The following is a 19,359-nucleotide window of genomic DNA, read 5'->3' as shown; positions in this document are numbered from 1 at the left end:
GGTGTGGCAGAGCTTTACAATTTGTAAATTTTGTTATGGTCAATAAATAACTTCAATGACCAGTTACCCACCATTACCTCCAGTGAAGTGGATCACAGAGCTTGTTTTATCAGCCTGCTGGATCTGTTTCCCTGCTCAAGTGGGTGTCAAGAAGAGATGCAGCAGTGGTCCATTACCTCACATCTTCAAAGTGTTTGCTGAGGGTGTAGCAATATGGCCATAGCTGCATTTTAGCTTCCTCTAAAGAGACGATCTTGGTGTGAGAAAACTCAATAAACTGTCAACTCTGATACTCCACGAATGAATGAACATTCCTCAGACCACCATCTAACTGACAATAAGATTTACATTGGCGATCACTTGAATGTGATACTTCAAAGACTAAGCTAAGCAAACACTTTGCAATCAACATACAGGAACTGTGGACAGCTAGCTATCATTGATTTGTATTCATCACCTCAGATTGACCCAACAAGGACAACAGGGCTCCAGAGTTACGACTATTCCTCCTCACAGCCATGTCATGCTGGGAGATAAAAGACTGACCAGAGCAGACATAAAACTTACTGGAACATTCAGAGCAATTCAGAGTGCTTTACGGAGGACATTAAAATCACAGAATAAAAAGCAACATTTTAAAACATTATACATTAAAACAAAATAAAATAAAATAAAATGAGAAAGTTAAGACAGCAGTCAATAAATAGTTAAGATTATTTTAAGAGAATGCTGCAGTAAACAAAAGTGTTTTCAGGTGTGACTTAAGTAAAGTGAGTGTTTGAGCAGACCTCAGGTATTCAGGAAGTTTGTTCCAGGGTGGTGCCCCTTTAAAAGAGGACAAACTTGTATACGAAGCGTAATCACACTACATTACTTGTTGCCTTGTGAGGCTAAACAAACCTTTGTACGTTAAGGTGTTTTTATGCCAATTTGTGTTGAGAGGTGTGCAGTCAGTCTTTATACTGCACACGCCCTTTACATTGATTGGTTCTAGTCTTGGCCTGCCCAGCGTTGTCGCATAGGCTAGTCCTAGAACTTAAATATTGTTCTGCCAAGTCTGGATAATATTCCCACAAACACACCTAAATGCACTGACATGCAATGTGAAATACAGGACTGCTTACGCAAAGACAATATTCTTTAAAACCCACTTTCAAATCATTTTTAGGCTGCATGCATAACACAAAAATCCAAAAATATGTTATATTAGTGTTTTTTCTATCTGTTACTGAAACACCTAGACTCATCTGTAGTGTATTCTAAATGTTCACATTAGATAAACACATCTGACCTGGCATGACCTTACAGGCTTGATAACAGCCCCATGGGAGACTGCACAGAGAGCATTTTGCTAAATTAACTTTATTCATCCAAAGAACTGGAACTGTTTTAATGGCATACCAGTATACGGTGGACTTCCAATGACAGAGTGTGGGTCTGAGCAGAGAAGAAGAAAAAAGAGCTGTGTGGATGGCTGCAGAGAAATGTACCATACGTATGTTTGGTATCTTTTTTTCCCAGCACAACCTCACCTATATGATCTGATCATTATTTTTTAACTTTAACTTACTCTATTAACATGTTGGGCCCAAAAAGCACCCAAGCGGAAAAAAAAAACTATTTATGACAATAAAAAAATTACAAAAATGCAAAATGAACTGTTTTGGAACTTGAAAAAGTAAACATAGGTAGCAAATATGAACAAAGAAAGGTCAAATTGAAATTTGGTAAAAATATATAGGAATAATTACCATGCGTTTTTACTGGGTCTATCAACATCAAATAAAAACTGGGGCAATGTTTCGAATCTGCACTTTCCAATGATGTGATCAGCAGTGCTACACATGGCGTAGTTTTTTGGTAAAAATGTCAAATGTTGGCGCGATCAGGGACCCTTGTGAGTTACAGCATTGTTAGTGGAACGGTTCTGACTATGTCCAAACTGCAGGGGGTCTAAAGAACCTGGGATGGTCTCCTTGATGTGGGGCATGTAAAAACACTTCATTACAATAGAAGTCAATACAAAGGGGAAATAGGTAGTTTGGTGGCTTTGAAGCATGTGGGCACAGATGACTGAGAGAGGGACACATTGAAAATGTCTGTAAAAACCTCAGCTGGCTCCAAAGAGCCGACTCCAAAGCACGGCTGGGGATGTTGTCAGAGCCGGCTGCTTTTTAGGGGTTTGGCCTCCTCAGAGCCCTGCACACCTCAGTCGAAGTGAGAGAGAGTCGCTGTGACAATGAGCATCTAAAGAGACAAAATATATAGAGAGTCAAAGAGAACAAAAAGGTGTATTCATCTTGAAGCCTTATATAGCCATTTAATACCATTTTGAGTGAAATATAGCTATGGTTTCAAAGATGAATTTAATTTGACATATTTAAACTTTTCAACCTGTTTATATTTTCTGTAGTGGAGAAGTTTTGGACAGTAGTATTTATAAAACACTGCTTACGGACCTGCATGGGAAAGAGAAAGAAAAATCTGGAAATATGAGAACATGAGTGGAATGGGGAGCAGAGTGTTGTGACCTGATCTGGTCACCCCGGATTCCCAGACTCCGTCCCCGATGCACAGAACATTGAATGAAAACCAGTACTGATCAGTTTCAGTTTCGCCTTTATAAAGGGAGAATGCACAGCTCCATACAGACCCCTCGATCTGCTCCAGCAGCTGACCATTTGCATTCTGTCCGTCCCATGCATTAGGCTCGTTTTATTAATCTTACAACAAGGTGTGGTTACATTTACATAGAAAGGCATAAAAGGTAATGTTTTTCAGTGAAACATGCATATTCAATAATCACAAGGTGGAGGGCGTATACGAAACTTAAAAGACATTGAAGTTCTCCACTCACATCTTTGATGTGAGTGTGTGTGTGTATTCTCACAGGTCCTCCTGCTACACGACCTTGAGTATATCTTGTCTCTTTGGCAAGCTTGTGTTTTCATCTTTGGGGTCAACTAAGGGGTTTGCAGTTCGAATTTCTAGACTAACCATTAAACATCAGAATGCTTTATGGCCTCAGTCAGAGGTCTCGATCTATGAGCAACCATACACTTTTACCATATGTGCAAACAAACATATATTTTGACCAGGTTTGACCATATATTTCCACAAGGCCAAACCCCTAAAAAGCAGCCGGCTCTGACAACAGCTCTGACAACACAGAACATGAGTGGAATGGGGAGCAGAGGAAAAACTTCCCCCAACCCCTCCCCCATACACCATAATGGACATTATGGGAAGAACACGAGTAGTGGAGAGGGGGGGCAGGGTAATAGAAGGATAGCAATGATAGCAATTCACTACGCTTTGCATACATGTGTAGTTCCGCCCCTGAGTTTTCCCCTTTCACTCCTCCTGCTGGACGTGACATCACCCAGTGCGCTGAACTCAGAAGAGCGAGAAGAAGAAAGTTGCTCATTATAAGAGGAAGGCGGGGGCGGACAGGGGACTGAAAGTGCGTAAACAGGACTAGCCTCACGACAAGACCAGGAGCTGCGCTGATGTCTGAACTGCCGCTCACTTGGACCTCTTGGTGAAAAGGTAAGTCTGGGCTACAGCCACTCGTGTCCAGAAACACACGCTGTGCGCTTTTGCGGGGCGGTGTCTGCTGTTCACTTAAGCTGGAAGCGGATGTGCATTCCTTCAATGATATCGACAGTTTGTGTTGATCCGCTACCATTTTGACCTCAACTTCAACTACACCCGAGTTCCCATGTAGCTTTTGTCGTGTGTCGTTTGCTCAGTGAGTGGAGCTGGAGTGTCATGGAGAACATGAATTGACTACATCAACTAAATCACGCTTTCCACAGCGTCTGTGTGTGTGTGTGGAGTTGTTGGCTTGGGGTGTGTTGCTGCATCATCTTGATCGTGCAAGTAAAAGTCGCACTTTAAAACAAAAACCGGAGAAGCTCTGCCCAGTGGCGCCCACAGAACACTTTGATAAGGCTGGCCAGGTGAGGCCAGTGAAGACCTGAGGCTGACACACCGCACTGGTCCGCACTGTGGCCTGCGGCAGTGCATTGCATGCCCCTTCATTGTTTTTCATTAAAAAGACAATGTGCATCCAACACATACCAGTTAATGCGTTTTTATATGCCCATAGTGTGTGTTTAATTGTAGAACTTGCACAAATAAGTGACTTTGCTTTTGTGTTGATTAGGCTGTCTGTGGGTATTTTATAGTTACCTAGAAAACTAGCTTTGTTGAAGCGCTCGAGGTGTTGTATTCTGTTGGTTCAGGTGTTTTTTTTGTGGCTAAAGTCTTTAGTGAAGCGACAGCATTGTCTTGTGAAGGGTGAAAGAATTTTCAGCAGGCAACTTATTACCATGAAGCATGTGCAATAATTACTATAAGGAATTTAAGTAACTTACATGAGGTGAAAACCTCGTGTAAGTCATAAAATTACTCTCCCATGGGAAGGTAATCATTCTCGTGGGGGAGTGTGTTTTCAACTCAGGTTTATGGTCGACAGAACGACCCCCTACCATTTCCTTCTTGCTTTTCTTCTGATTCTCAGGCCTGACCAGTACTGGGGGAAGACATGTGACTTTATGGTACCGCTCCACGGTTCGGTTTGTATCATGGTTCTGAGGTCACAGTTTGTGGTGTGGGTCTCCTCTCTGTTCTGACTGCAGCTGAAACTATGCCAAGTTGTCAACACTCCTGTGCAGCAGTAAAAAAAATGCATACCTGCATTACTTGATGTGCATGTCCTGAACAAAACACGCGTACGTCCTGAACCGACACACGTGTACTGAACGGTTCAGATTTTTTTCCTGAACTGTCCCATGCCTAGTGTCAACACACATTTAGGACTACAAAGGTCAACTTGGTTCAAGGTCTTTGTGAATCTTTTGAGGCAAGGTGTGGATGCTTGAGTTTTTGTGTTTCAGAGTGTTTGTATGTTTATGGTTGGCATGCTTGAGTTCATTGTTTGGACTGCATTAGTTCAATTTTGGTTATAGTTGGGTCTCTAATGGGATAGCAGACATTTTAAGTTCTATCAAGAGACATGGAAAGTCAAACCACAGTTGTGTTACATCCACTGGGGTTCCTTGTAGTTTAATCAACAAGCACTTCCTCCTGATCAGCAGGGACTTCTGGGCTTGTTAAGTGTCTGAGAGCTATTGATTGTTGTAGTGTTTGCAGTGAGGATGCTTCGATTGATTTATTAGTTGCCGTTGCTAGGCAAGCAAACTCTTATTCTTCACTCTCTTTCTTCTTCTTCTTCTTTTTTATTCTTCTGTATGTTTTTTTGGCGCAGCGTACCTTCAGCATACATTGACCGATTTCAGCCATTCAACTATCAAATATATTTTAATTTTTCAAATATTAAGCAGTTTCAGTGTCATTAACATGGGAGTCTATGAGAGAGCCCTTCAACAAGGGTCATCTGCCAAATGTATCTCCTCCTACAAATTTCAAGCTACAGACTCCATTTTAGTCTTAAAATGCTCATTAGATGCTGCTCGGTCACACTTGTATTCAGAATTTTCTAATTCCCAATCATTTCTGCGTGCCAGGCTCTCAAAGTTGGAGTGGTTTTTGAGGTCTCCTCTGCTGTTACCATGGTGACAGGCTGACACACAGAGGCATACTGTGGAAATATATGGTCAAACTTGGTCAAAATATATGTTTGTCTGCATATATGGTAAAAGTGTATGGTTGTGCATAGATCCAGACCTCTGGCTGAGGTCATAAAGCATTCTGATGTTTAATGGTGTGTTTAGATATTCGAACTGCAAACCCCTAGTTGACCCAGAGATGTAAACACAAGCTTGCCAAAAAGACAAGATATACTCAAGGCCGTAACAGGAGGATCTGTGTGAATACACACACACCCTCACATCAAAGATGTGACTGGAGAGCTTCAATGTCTTTTAGTTTCGTATACGCCCTCCACCTTGTGATTATTGAATATGCATGTTTCACTGAAAAACATTACCTTTTATGCCTTTCTATGTAAATGTAACCACACCTTGTTGTGAGATTAATAAAACGAGCCTAATGCATGGGACAGACAGAATGCAAATGGTCAGCTGCAGGAGCAGATCGAGGGGTCTGTATTGAGCTGTGCATTCTCCCTTTATATAAAGGCGAAACTGAAACTGATCAGTACTGGTTTTCATTCAATGTTCTGTGCTTCGGGGACGGAGTCTGGGAATCCGGGGTGACCAGATCAGGTCACAACAATACACAGAGGCATACAAGAGCTCTGAATTTCTGATTCTTCAGCAATTTAGAGCAATCCTTCACATCAGCATTCAAAGCAATGCTTCAGCTGCAGCAATCAAACTTGCATTTTCTTCAGGAATTGCATTTTTCTAGTTTTAATGCTTCTCCTGATATCCTGAATGAGGAGTGAGTAGACCGATCTGCATTTTTCACTCCTCTTCTTGAGCTCCTCCTCAGTATAAACTCAGTACATGCCACATGGTTGCTGTAGCTTTTTTGCAGCAAACTGTGTGGCTGTTTCTGATCTCATGGAATAGATGCTTGTCAGAGTGAAATTGGAGAGGTAGTTGGAATGGTGATTAGGTGTGGTGGCTGTAGAAGCTGTGGATAAATATATGGATCTTATTGACAGTAAGCAGCATGCATGAGCTTACATTTTCTGCTTTAGCATCAAATTCTTTTCTGTTTTCAGTATGTTGTACTTGAAAATTCACTAATTTGACAGAATGGAAATACTCTAAAGAAACCGACGGTCAGTTATACAACATGCAGGTGTAATGTAATGTAAGCTGCAATGTGATGTTTCAATTTTTTTTTGCTTTCAGGAGCATTACGTCCTAAACAAACCCCAAGACTTGGAGGAGGACATTAATGGATTCCTATGCTTTCATGAATGGACAGCTACAACACATTGGACCTACCTCACAAACCCCACAAGCCACTTCTCATCATACTCGCAATACAATAACAAATCATCAAGCTGGGGCAGCAAATAACTCTTATCAGTATGGGACACTGCACCATAGAGCCCAACCACCACAGACCACTCATTTCAACTTGCACAATGGAGCCCACACTAATAGACAGGCATCAAATTGGCACACTTCTGCAGGCCCTAATCAGGTTCTTTCTTCCCAGCAGACAGAGGAATGGAAGATGAACAGTCATTGTCTTGTAGCTGCCAATCAGCCAAACCAATCCAATAATGTGTCACCATTTTCATGTTACAGCATTAGTGGACTTCAGGGTTCCAGCATGAATTTGACAACACAGACTTCGTCCAACAGCATTAACAATGCTTATGGTCAGCAACAGTTATTAGTCAACAAGAGACAAACGGTAAATATACAGAATCCCCCAAATGGTAGAGCTCCTCAAGGCTGGTATCAAAATGCAAATTGTGTCTTAATGCAGCCTATTCCAACTACAACTTTGTCACTTCCATGTGAACAGGCGGTGTATACCAACACATTAGCATCTGCCACCATACACAGAGAATCCGCTCAGTACCAGATCCCTAGACAAAACAACACACAGAATCAATACATCCCCTCTAATCTACTGCCTCCTTACAACAGGAGTCAGAAAACCCATTATAACCTACCTCAATTCAACCAAACGAATGCCTTAAATCTTCCTGTAACACAACAGCAACCCCTTAGGCACAAGATGCCTCCAGACAGTGCCTACGAGTCTTCCGGTCATCCATCTTACTCTGCTTCAGCTTGTAGAGTCCAGCAGTTTGTCAGCAACGCCCAAGCGACTGGTCAGAATACGCCGCCCGTGACTTCAGGTGTTTTGGAACATCGTAACTTGAATATAATTCAGTCCTTAGCCCTTAATTTTGGAACGGTTATGTCAAGAACACAGCCTGTTGCAAACTCATCACTGCAGCCAAATGTTGTACCAAATGCCCCCTGCCTCCCTAGTGCAGGAGATAAAAGTGGCAAAATCCAGGCAGATAATCCAGTTTGTCTAAAATCAAAAGGAAAAGTACTTGAATTATTGAGTGATTCATCTCTGCTAAGGCAAGTGCTTGAGAAAATTCCATCAAAGACAAACGGCACCCAGTCATCTCTAGCAAGCAGCAGCAAGATCGCTGAAAGGTCTGACATGCTTGAAACTGTCAATGTAAATGATGGCTCCATTCATATGTCACATGGTCATACTGGCACCAGAGTTGTTGCTGTTGTACAACCATTGTCACAGGAAAGTTCTCAGATTGCTTGTCAGCAGACCTCCAACACCACAAAAGATGACTTTTTATATAACCCTGAGAAAGTACTTTGTTCCCCTGTGACAGAACATAAAGAATCCAGTCTGTACCCAGAAAACCAAGATCAAATGATGTCCAGCCAGGCTGTAGACGGATGTTCATCCAACGATGGCAGTCTTTTGTCAAGTTCAGATTTGGGGCCACCAGAATCAATGCAAACTTCTGACCTGAATGTTAATATTACACTAGCTGGTCAAGTAAAGGCTCATTCTCAAATACCAGAAAGGCAAAACTCACCTGAACAGAACAGTGCGATGGAAACACCGGCAGAAACATTTCAGCTTTCCTCACTCCCAACAAATGAAATTACATTAACACAAGCTACATGTCTCACGCAACTAGGACGCCTTGTGGCTCTGAAGAAGTTGAAACAATCCACAGCTGTTACAGATGCTTTTCAAAAAATGATAGAGATTTATTGGAATAACAGCATTAAAGCATTGATCAGTAAGATCAAAACAGGCTGCCATGCAGATGTCGTCAGTGAGGCTGAACATTTTTGCAAAACACATCTAACCCCAGATTCTATTATACTGCGTCAAGTAAAGCGCTCCCATCGGAAGTATCTCAAAAACATGTACGTCCTCGAAGACAACGAAGTGTATTCAGAACCACCTTACAAGTCTTCATGGTTAAATGTTAATGAGAAGTTGGATGACATAGACAAAGAATTTGGCTTCCCTTTGACTATGACCTTTCACTCTGACATGCAAGACGGTGAAAGCCAGAGTCACCCTGAAACAACAATTGATAGTACCCCTGAATCAGCTGTGAATGAGGAGCCCAACGTCTTGTCACAAGCAGAGCCAGAATCTGTTGACTTAAAAGAAAGTAAAGAAGAAAACTCCACTGCTGCAGATACCTCAACTCAACCGGTGTCCCCCAACATGTCTGAAAGTGACATGTCCAGTGACCCACACTATTCATTTAAAATTGAAGTTTTGTCTCCAGAAGAGGCCAGACTTTTCTTTGACCAAGCACAAAGTGAGACGCCGCAAATTACGGACACAGTTGAAGAATTAGAGTCTCAAGTCTCGAGTGTTTCTGTAGAGTGTGTGAAAGCCGAGAACACAGATGTCACATTAAGCGAGGCAAATCCGAAGGACAGGACAGTCTGTCCAATTGAACAGTTTTGCTGTGTAACAAAATGGGTGGCATCAATTTTAGAATCAGACTCTGCTTTTTCAATTGTTTGTGATTGCAAGGAAAAACAAAGTGAAAAAGAAGGGACTGACGGGAACCTAGAGAAAGAAGATGAAGGAGTACAAACCAAGATCATCGACTTAACCGAAGATAATGACCAACCATGCTCATCATCTGATGAGGAAACGAAGAATAGTACAAGCCAGTCAAGCATTATTCCCAAAAGTAAAACCGAAGATGGGAATTCCTCCAGCAGTGATGGTGACGTCTTCAGCCAACTTGAGGATGATTTACTAGAACTATTAAATTGTACAGTAACTATGGAGTCAGGTGCTTTGATCAGTGAAAACAAACAAACTGAAAGCACTAATGAAGTTGTCATGCAGAGGTCAGACACAGAAGAAGGCTGTGGAGAAGCAAAGCAGAAATCTGCAGGTGCAGCAGAGTCACCACAGCAAACCAAAGAACAAACACAGGTGCAGACACCTTTTAGCCGCAGCCAAGTGCAGAAGAGGCCGAGGAGTGAAGATGACACTACGTTCAGAAAAGAATTAAAGAAACGCAAGCTGCATGCTAATCACAATACACAGCTGGAGAAAAGTGGAAAGATGGCAGTTGCCCACACTGTAAAACTGACCCTGTTTGGCTCCACAAAAAGGTCTTATGGTATTTCAAGCAATGAGAAAAAGCTCCCATTTATATCTTTACACAGTGCAAGAGAGAGACCTCCAGAAGTTTTGTCTGTGAATGTGAGCTCCTTTAAGAAGAAGTCAAGTGACCAACTCCACAGGGGGGGATATTCAGTCAAACAATGGCTTCATGAAAGCTGGAGGAGAAGTTTTTTACAAATTAAACACAGCCACAGAAACGTACTGAAAACAAAGACACATCCTGATGCATCTTCATCCAGAGTGTGCCTCAAGAAAGAGAAGTGGACAGCTTCACCTCAGAAGAGAGTCGGCAAGGGAAAAGTTACATCCCAGAGTCTGAATAAGCAGAGGCTTTGTCAAAAGAAGACAAAAAAGGATGTCACACGTGAAGAGCCCGAGGATGATAAGGGAAGCAACACTAAAGACCATGCCATGCCCGCCCAGTTGAGATTCAGCATGTTATCTGAGACATTCAACTTTAAAGAGGGAACCAACAGGCAGAAGGAAACCACCTGTCCTGTTTCAGGTAAATATGGCAACACTGCAGCATGTTCCCTAAAAACCTATGATGACACACACACCTCTCACCTCACCTTTTTCTGATTTTTGATTGTAATGGTTCTCTCCGGGCCCTCACGTGCACTCCTGGATGTTTTGGATCCAGACAGCCATTTGGCCTATTTTTGGCTTTCACCCAACACCCACTTCCAATACTTTACTAATGAACTTTGTGTATTATATATGTAGATGCAAAATATTAATTTTGCTGAAATTACTTAATTAATGACAAAATACGATATGCAGTCATGCTTATTATGTCTGACCAGCTTGGAGGTGAGATAAACCTTTTTCCATGTGGTTTGTGCCTTCTTTCAGACAAGCCAGCCCTTATTAAAGAAAAGAATCAGAGCCGCCACAAAGCTGTCATGAAGCCAAAGGGTAAGAAACAACACTAAATATACATGATTGTTTTTCGGTTTCTTTCTCTGTGTTGGTAACCGTTTATGCACATCGGTGCAGGTACATGGTGTCCAAACGAGAGAAAGCGTCACCTTCCATCTCCTGTTCCAAAGACCACCGTCACCTTCCAGGAGTTTAAGAAGAGATATAAAGAGAAGACACAGGCATCCACCGATGAATAATGTTGCAGACTTTTTTTACAAATATTTTTTTTGACCTCAGAGATTGTTGTTACAGATAAATATATATTTTTGTACTTTTTTGTTCTTTATATTGTCAGTTTTGTCAAGGCCAATTGTTTGTCAGGCCAATTGCATTGTACGTTAACGCTGCTGGGACAGGCTTATAGTCACATGTCTTCTTTGATCAACAACACCACTGTGTGGTTATCTGCAAGTATGTATCATTCACATTCAACAACAATTTTGTGCAGATTGTGGAAGGAGGTGTTGTGGTTTAAATGGTAAATGTTGGACATGCACACTGGATTTGTTTAAGATCTGCATAAATCTGTTGTGAAGTGTGATGTATTTCAGTAGAATATAAACAGTGTATTCGGATGGTCAATACTAGATTGTAACCTTTTAGATTAAACTTTAAAGGTTATGAAACTTTCTATGTCAGGTTATTTTTATGAGATTATTGGGAACACTATTATTTTCCATTGTCTTTGTTTAAATTTCTACTGCACTTGACCCTGCCCACTGTGATTTTTGCCTTTTTTTTCCCCAAACACTTTTTTTGCAGTGAAGTTGTGGTGGAGAGCCCACAGAAGGATGTCATTTAATTCAAGTTACAGCAAACAAGTTTGAAAAGCACTTATAAGCTAAACACTTGTTCTATGTTCTAAAACTGCAGTCTTTCTGATGTTCAACAAGTTAAGTCAACATTACATATGAATTGTTTTAGGCTTTTTAGAAGGATGTTTCCATCGATTAGAAGTGATATAAAAAGTTTTTATTCTCCACGCCTCTGTTCCGGCCAAACTTAGTTAAACAAAGTTAACTCATTGTGGGGCAGGGCTTTGAAAGTTAGTAAGAATATCGAGGGAAAAAAATAAAGATTCTAAAAAGACTCTGAAATGATCACTGAAAATTTATAGTTTATTACAAGCAATTGCATGGAGAGAAGCACATAAACAGGTCTGACGCAGCTCTTGCTGTGGTTCTCTGCCAAGCGGGAGGCAGTTGCATCTTTTATATCTTAAAAATGTCCTTCACCTTTTACTAAATAACACCAGGCATAATATGACCTTCTATGAGTGTGATGCAGGTGCTGTTCTTCTCTATCTGTCATTTACATATTTCCAGTCAGATAAGCTCAAATAAGGCAATATGAGAGCCACTGTCCTGAGGTCTTTTAGAGCCTTAACAGAGCTCTTCTTTGGAATGGGGACCACTGTAGGATGCTTCCACAGCTGGGGAACTAGGGAACTAGAGCAAAAGCTGCAACGCACCTCCCAGCTGCTCTGGACAGTGCCATAAGACATGTCCGCTGATGTTGTCAGGACCTGGTGCTGTGGTTGTTTTTGTCCTCTTCAGAGCTCCTACCACCTCCTCCTTTTATCATATTATTAAAATGATCCCAGTGGTCTAACTCTCTTGGTTAGACTTAGACCCTGTACAGTAAGGTATACAGTTTGACTGAGCTATTCATCTTGAGATAGAATATGGTGACCTCTAGTGACGGTTAAAGATACAACCTTATCAGTAAGAGTATTTCTGTTCCAGACAGCCCTGAGGTGAACTACACAGAGACAAATGTTGCATGTTGCATTATTTATGTGAACTGTAGATCACTTTCATATTGCCTATGCAAACATCATCACTTAGCATGAAGGGTGTTTTCTCCTTTATTTTAACACTGTTCACACAGTCATGTCCAGTCCTGGTAGCACCAAACACTGCTGCTAGTCAGACCATAGTTCTCCTCTCTGACAGTCTCTGGCAGCTCAAAATGGGCCAGCTGTTGAAGGCGTCGTCGGATGTCATGACTTTCAAACTGGGCTCGCCCAGGATCTCCGATAAGGACTTTAGTGCCATGGATTTTAATGCAGTGGTCCAGCCAGATGTAAAGGCTATCAGCAAGGGCCTCATCATAGAACATGTCTCCCAGGAGGATGAGGTTGAAGCCCTGAGGCTCTGAACCGATCATGTTGTCAGTCACACAAACAGGCGGCTCCAGGCTATTCAGTTCACAGTTGATGTGGGTTGCAACGGCTGCAACTGTAAGACAAATGGAGCTTATTTAGTCTATTACACTTTTTAAGCTAGACAATACTTAATGTCATGTTACAGTTTCAATTTCCAAGACCTTAAAATCAAAACCTGAGATTTCAGCAAAAGATCTGTAAGTAAACGACCACTCTATATTTAAAAGATGTGATGTGTTCAATCTGTTTATTTTGCATAATGCAATGTAATTATATATATGTTTCTATTGTTAATGCCACTAACACACTAACACTTCTGACTAGAAATAATTTAATATTGTGTAATATATAAATATATAAAACAATGATATAAAATAAATGCATACCAATGTCAATGTCATTTGCCACAACATGAGCAGCTCCACAAAGCTTTGCAGAGATTGCTGAGGCTCCACAGCCGCTCCCCAGATCAAGGACCTTTTTACCCCGACACACCTCGGGATTATCTAGGACGTACCTTCAAGAAGATGGTATTAAATGTGATATAAGAGCAGGAAGCCTCACATATTAAATGTCAGTTCGTCATGGAGAGGCTTACCGTGAGAGAGCCTGTCCTCCTGGCCAGTATATGGCCCAGTATGGGTCATCAAAAGGCCAGAGCTCTGGTCTTTCTCGCCAAAATCTGCAGCCTGGTGTAAATAATCTCAGTTTGACCTCAGGGGTCAGACTCTTCTCTCCAACTATCTCGGTGTTCTCGGAAATAAATCTCCGGATGTACTCACCAGAATGGGCGGTTTTTGACATATATCTATGTCTGTTTGTTTGTGTAAACAGTGTGGAAAATATTTTAACATAGCGCGTGCATGTCCGAGTTAAAACCCCCGACATACTGTTAAAGTGACTCGAAGACTTTAATAAAACTCTTGCTCTTTAGCCGTTTAGCTAGCTAAGGGTGCTGCTTGTAAAGTACTCCACACTGGTGCCTTATTAAAGCGACTAATACTTGACTCTGCAACACAACTCTAACTTATTCAAGCAACCAAACCTCAAAAATAAGAATATGCTCAGAACTAGGTGCCATTTTTCAGTCGAACACATAATAGTGACGGACAAAGATTCCATCTACCTACAGGAAACAACCCATGCAATCTTGGTTCCTATCATAAAGGTTCCCATACCTCATTCGTTCCGTTTTACCAGTCAGTCGAGTATGAATGCATGATTTATTAAATTAACGACGAAAAAAAAATAATGACAGTAAATCTTTTATTAACTGCTATGATATGCATGAAAGCAAGTTGATCAATAACTTTAAATGTCTGTATGGCTTACACTACAGGCAATCATCAATATCATAATTAATAAACATATGACATATTTCAGATTTTATAAAAAGCTACAGAGAAATACTGGATTTTAGAATATTTAATAAGCCCTGATTTCCCTGGTAAACTTGATAAAGCGATTGCTGTAGGGGTTCAAAATGCAGCAGCATTTGTATGAGCAGGCTGTTCACAGAATCACCTGGCAGTTTATCCAGTGGCAGTGGGGACTAGAGCCTGAAGCTGTAACCACAGGACCTGTTATGATTTCATCTTGTGTAAAGGTATTGCTTTTTGATGAAGAAGGTATAGGCCTAATGGGTACTTTTTATTCTTGTCATTGAAGCCACCTGGAGCTAAGCTGACCCCGTAGCCTGGATGAGGCCACTCACACTTTCATGTTTGTTGAAGTTTTGGTAACAGTTCCTGCTTTAGCTTGACACAGAAATTAGAGATAACAGAAACGGGGAAGAAGTGATTAAAATCAGGATGGGGTAGAATAACAATTTACTTAAAACTTAATTTTAACTATTTTTTTGGAGACAGAAGTAGAAACATTGGTTCAATAAGTGTGATGCATTCACATACTAATACTAGGAAATTAATTGTGGTATTGTTTCATGCACTGATGAGCAGGAAGAAGGAAGAATGTCTGGCTGTTGTATGCATATTATTATGTTAATATTTTACTTTCTATAGCTCAAAATGTCATTTCTTCTCTCTTCAATTTAATTGTATGGTTTGCTGTAACAAAGACTGTCTCTTCCCTCTTGTAAATCATGACAAAGCAAGATAAGTGATGTGTGCATCTTAGTTCATCTTGCTTCATTATGATGGTTATTATAATGGAGGTCAAACCTTGCTGCTTAATCAGGGCCTGCAGCCAGTTCATTGCCCGTGTACTCTGAACACAGTCTCCCACATCCTTATTTGCTCATTTTCTCACAATGCTCATTATCGTTTCAGACAGGGGTGACTGGAGAATCAAGGTTTAACATCAGTGTACGTATGTATGTGTGCTTCGAGGGTCAAAGTGCACTTTCTCTCCATTCTGTCATGAATGAGCTGAAGAATGTGCGGGGCTCAAGGCCATCGCCCACACATGACAGGATGCCAGATAAACACTCACTGATTTACATTCACACTGAACTAAGAAAACCTTTATTTTACTTTTTATTTGATACTGATTACAATGTGGCATTCCCATTCTGCAGGTTAACATTTCATAACCCTGCTCCACTGATACTGACTTACCTTGTTCAGGTAATAATTATTATGAGTAGTAGGTGCTGAGCTGGACTCTTTAATATCTGTAGCTGAGAAGAGGATACTCAGCAAGATATTGTCCATCCTGGACAATGTCCAGACAGACCATCATCAGGCAGAGGAGCTTCTTCAGTGACAGGCTGTTGTCCCTGGCCTGCTCCACAGACAGACTGAGGAAGTCATCTGTCCCTCAGGCTGTACGACTCTTCAACTTCTCTCTGTCAGCAGGACCTGAGCCATGTGTTAAGCCTCTTACATATGCTCTTGATATGCTGTATATTTTGTATAATAATAATAATGCATTGGTCTTATATTGCGCTTTTCTTCTCTTCTCTGCAGACACTCAAAGCGCTTACATTGAGATGCATTATTCTTTCACACCACATTCACACAGTGGCAGTGGTAAGCTACCAGTGGTAGCATTTGCACATCTTAAATTCCTCTGTACATTGCACATACCTCATATCTGCCTCATTTGTAGTGTATTTTATTATATCTTGCATATAGTAAACACCTATATTTTTGCACATCTAATGTTGGCACCCAGCATCCAACAGCAGTTTTTTTTTCTCCACCCATGCACCTATAGTCCATCCAGATATCAACAATAGATCCATGTGTTGTGACAGATACATTCATGAAGCATCATGCAAACCACTTATGAAGTCATAGCTGATTCTTTTTCCCATTTGGTTTGTGGAAAGTAGCTTTGGTCTTTGAACATGTTTGAATCAGTGGACAAATGTGCACAGTAGGGTGCCAGAGAAAATTCTTGCCAGAAAATTCAGAGAGCATAATTTATTTAGAGAGTCAACTCTTTGATAAATACAGATCAAAACAATGAGTTGCACTAAATTGATTTTTTCCTCCTTTTAATTATTACTGAATGTGATTTGGGGCTCGGTGAAATAATTAAACAGTATGCCAAAGGTTGTATTCACAGTTGTTGCCGCAGCACTGATTGAAAGATATGTTTCATGTTAGAGTCGAGAGAGATGATAAAAATGTACACTAGTGTCTTTTTGCTATTCTTCTATTACTAACAACTCATTTCTCCATATATGCAAATAACCCAATTAATATACTTCAGGAGAATAAAGCTTTGTGCAAGTGTTACCTCAGTAATATCCTCAGAAGAATGAAATCTGTTCTCAGTTGAGTCAAGAAGATGAGTCATTGTTTCCTCTTGCTTAAAATTTTATTGACAATAATCTTCTTGTAACAAGAAACAATCACTTCAGAGGTCTGCCGATCGCTTCCTTCTTGAATTGTCTTGACAAAAATCATTAAATACAAATAAAAATGTGAAAATGTTTTTGTTGGAATAAAGTGTGGACAGTTTGGGAGCATATTAATGGCCATCTGCAGCGAGGTACATGTGCTGATGAGCTGTCCCATCTGCTATAAGGTGAAAATATATAAGCTGAGTGCCATATGGTGAGCCCACAGTGTGCAGTAAACATTTCTAAACATCCATCAGTCAGTTCAGCTGCATGTTTTAGTCTGCACATTTTCAAAAGTCAAGATGTACAAAGAGGGAAATGAAGACCGTGTCAAGTGTCAACACTTTTTTTGAACGAAGGGATTATTTTCTGTTTTAAAGAGGGGAACCATGGGAACAGCACAACATGATCGATGCAGGTGTAGCTGCAGTTCATGTGTTTGTAGCCAGTGTGCAGCTGCATATGCATTTACCAGACTCACTTACATGAACAGCACATAAATCTCATTAAATCAGGTCACACTAGTGCTAATTGATAACTGAGCTGCTTCCAAACAAGTCTTCAACTGCGAGACAAACAGTCCCAGAAAAAAAAAAACAGGAGATAAAAAAGGCCCAGCTGGAAGAAGAAAGTGTTACTGATGAAACCCATTATCTGTTTAATTAGTCGTCCTTGTACTGGCTACGCTCTTTCTGTCAAAGGTTTTGATTTAGTTGGTGTCTCACAAACTGAATCAATTATTTTCTTTCATAGATTTGCCTTTTTTATGTTTCTAGTTCAGAGCTTTGGGTTGACTTTAAACCTATCTCCAGATGGCAGCAAGTTGCTGTCAGATAGAGGCAGAGCCCAGCAGAGAATTGCATGTGTGTGCTTGATTTGTAGCAGCAAGGAAAAGGAGACAAATGACACTAAACATAGATGGTCAGACAGGAGAGAGACAGGGAGGGAAAAGAGGGGAGATGAAGAGCTACACTCAGAGAGAGAGAGAGAGGGGGGGGTTATCAAACCTCTATTAGAAAGTTTTTGGCACAAAATATAGACTTGAAGCTGCTGCTCCCCAGAGAGCTGCACACTCATAAAAATGTCACATCAAAACAGAACAAAATGGGCCATTTCCCCTCAAATGCTTGTGCTGTAAGATGTGAAGCAGGAGGAGGCAGTAGCTCTGATAACACTTAGAGAAAAAGAGATGGTGGGGGCAGAAGACAGAAAGCACCTGCTGCCAGTAGACTCATCTCTCCGAATACTCCCTGTGTCAACCAGTTTGAATCACCGGCGGGGGGCCGTGTTTAACATCCCAGGAGAGCTTTTGGGGAGTGGGTCACCACTCGGTGCTCTGCTTGATCTCAAAAGATTATTTGTACTGAGAGAGAAAATAGACGGATCACGGTGGGGAGGATTCCCAGGTAGTTCAAGGTTAAAGCAGAACTCTCAGCTCACTGACAGCATGCGGGGGTGTGAGTACACAGGGGTTTCTGTGAAGCAGCTAAGAGAGCTAAGTGTTGACATTGTAAGTACAAACACACAAGGACAGTTCCTTGTCTGCAATTAGAGTTTAGGCCCAAACTGAAAACAAGAACCATAACCATCCGGTAGCAAACAACAAAGAAGTAACAAAAAACCATTCATCGTTTATACCTGAGAGCAGCTCTCTGTTAGCGTCCTCGCTCTTGTCATCTTCTGTGACACATTTTAAAACTCTGCAGCAGCACACATGTTGTGACTAAGGGTTTGACTTAAGGGTCTTGGGAAGCAGAAGCTTCACAGCAAAGCAGATGAACACACCAGGCACACCATCCTGTGAACATAAAGCATCCACTGTTAACAGGATGTATTTGACCTTTAACCTTTCATCTGAAACTAAGAAAACAAGCTTCATCAGTGCCTATTCAACACATCTACCAGCACCATTCTTTGTGCTCTTTCTTACAGAACTGGAGGATGTGCAGATGTCTCTCATCCATGATGACCATGACCTCTTGCATCTCCAGCTCATTAGCTCTGAATAATTAATGACATCTTTTCATCACGTGTCTGCGTGTTTCTCTGTTGACCAGGCACAGCAAGTCAGGTGAGACTTTCTTTAGTACTATTTTTAGATGGATCCTGAGAGACTTCTGAGTAATGAGACTGGGTTTAAACACTTCCAAATACAGAACAGAGAACACACAGTCAACAGCTACCAGGAGAGACAAATCTGTGATGTAAGCAGGCAATGGGATGAGTGTTTTCTCAAATGCTAAGGGGGCACTGCTGGTAGTCTAAATAGAAAAGTATCCCAGTCCATCCACAGGACACTAACTCTTTCCCACCATGAACCAAGACCTCATGTGTTACTGTAGTGTAGTGAAAATGATGTCAGTAAGTCCTGGAGTGGATGTGTAAATTTAGAAGGGGTCTATGT

At 41.1% G+C, this 19,359-nt stretch overlaps 2 protein-coding genes across 2 annotated transcripts; one reads left to right on the top strand and one right to left on the bottom strand.

The window, feature by feature from the left end:
- The first annotated feature begins 3,376 nt into the window (after window positions 1-3,376).
- amn1 (antagonist of mitotic exit network 1 homolog (S. cerevisiae)) lies at window positions 3,377-11,687 on the top strand. The gene is made up of 4 exons (XM_028408477.1): window positions 3,377-3,549; window positions 6,789-10,558; window positions 10,909-10,971; window positions 11,053-11,687. The coding sequence occupies exons 2-4, from the start codon at window positions 6,835-6,837 to the stop codon at window positions 11,172-11,174; spliced, it is 3,909 nt and encodes a 1,302-aa protein (XP_028264278.1). The 5' UTR covers window positions 3,377-3,549; window positions 6,789-6,834; the 3' UTR covers window positions 11,175-11,687.
- Window positions 11,688-12,212: 525 nt separating this feature from the next.
- Window positions 12,213-14,241, bottom strand: etfbkmt (electron transfer flavoprotein subunit beta lysine methyltransferase). Its single transcript, XM_028408382.1, has 3 exons — window positions 13,743-14,241; window positions 13,531-13,661; window positions 12,213-13,217 (listed from the first exon to the last, which is right to left on the bottom strand). Exons 1-3 carry the CDS (start codon window positions 14,030-14,032, stop codon window positions 12,868-12,870), a joined length of 771 nt encoding a protein of 256 aa, XP_028264183.1. The 5' UTR covers window positions 14,033-14,241; the 3' UTR covers window positions 12,213-12,867.
- Between the last annotated feature and the right edge of the window lie 5,118 nt (window positions 14,242-19,359).

The sequence above is a fragment of the Parambassis ranga genome, chromosome 6 (genome assembly GCF_900634625.1).
Source record: "Parambassis ranga chromosome 6, fParRan2.1, whole genome shotgun sequence".
NCBI lineage: Eukaryota > Metazoa > Chordata > Actinopteri > Ambassidae > Parambassis > Parambassis ranga.
Note: the sequence above shows the minus strand (reverse complement) of the source record. Positions and strands in the feature narration are given on the sequence as shown.

Bases quoted from the DNA above. Each gene is read 5' to 3' on its own strand.
- etfbkmt (XM_028408382.1), bottom strand. From the start codon at position 14,032: ATGTCGGGGGTTTTAACTCGGACATGCACGCGCTATGTTAAAATATTT. The intron at 13,662-13,742 runs GTAAGCCTCTCC...ATCTTCTTGAAG, and splicing joins GGAGGACAGGCTCTCTCACG to GTACGTCCTAGATAATCCCG. The intron at 13,218-13,530 runs GTATGCATTTAT...TTTGTCTTACAG, and splicing joins GGCAAATGACATTGACATTG to TTGCAGCCGTTGCAACCCAC.
- amn1 (XM_028408477.1), top strand. From the start codon at position 6,835: ATGGATTCCTATGCTTTCATGAATGGACAGCTACAACACATTGGACCT. The intron at 10,559-10,908 runs GTAAATATGGCA...GCCTTCTTTCAG, and splicing joins AACCACCTGTCCTGTTTCAG to ACAAGCCAGCCCTTATTAAA. The intron at 10,972-11,052 runs GTAAGAAACAAC...ACATCGGTGCAG, and splicing joins AGCTGTCATGAAGCCAAAGG to GTACATGGTGTCCAAACGAG.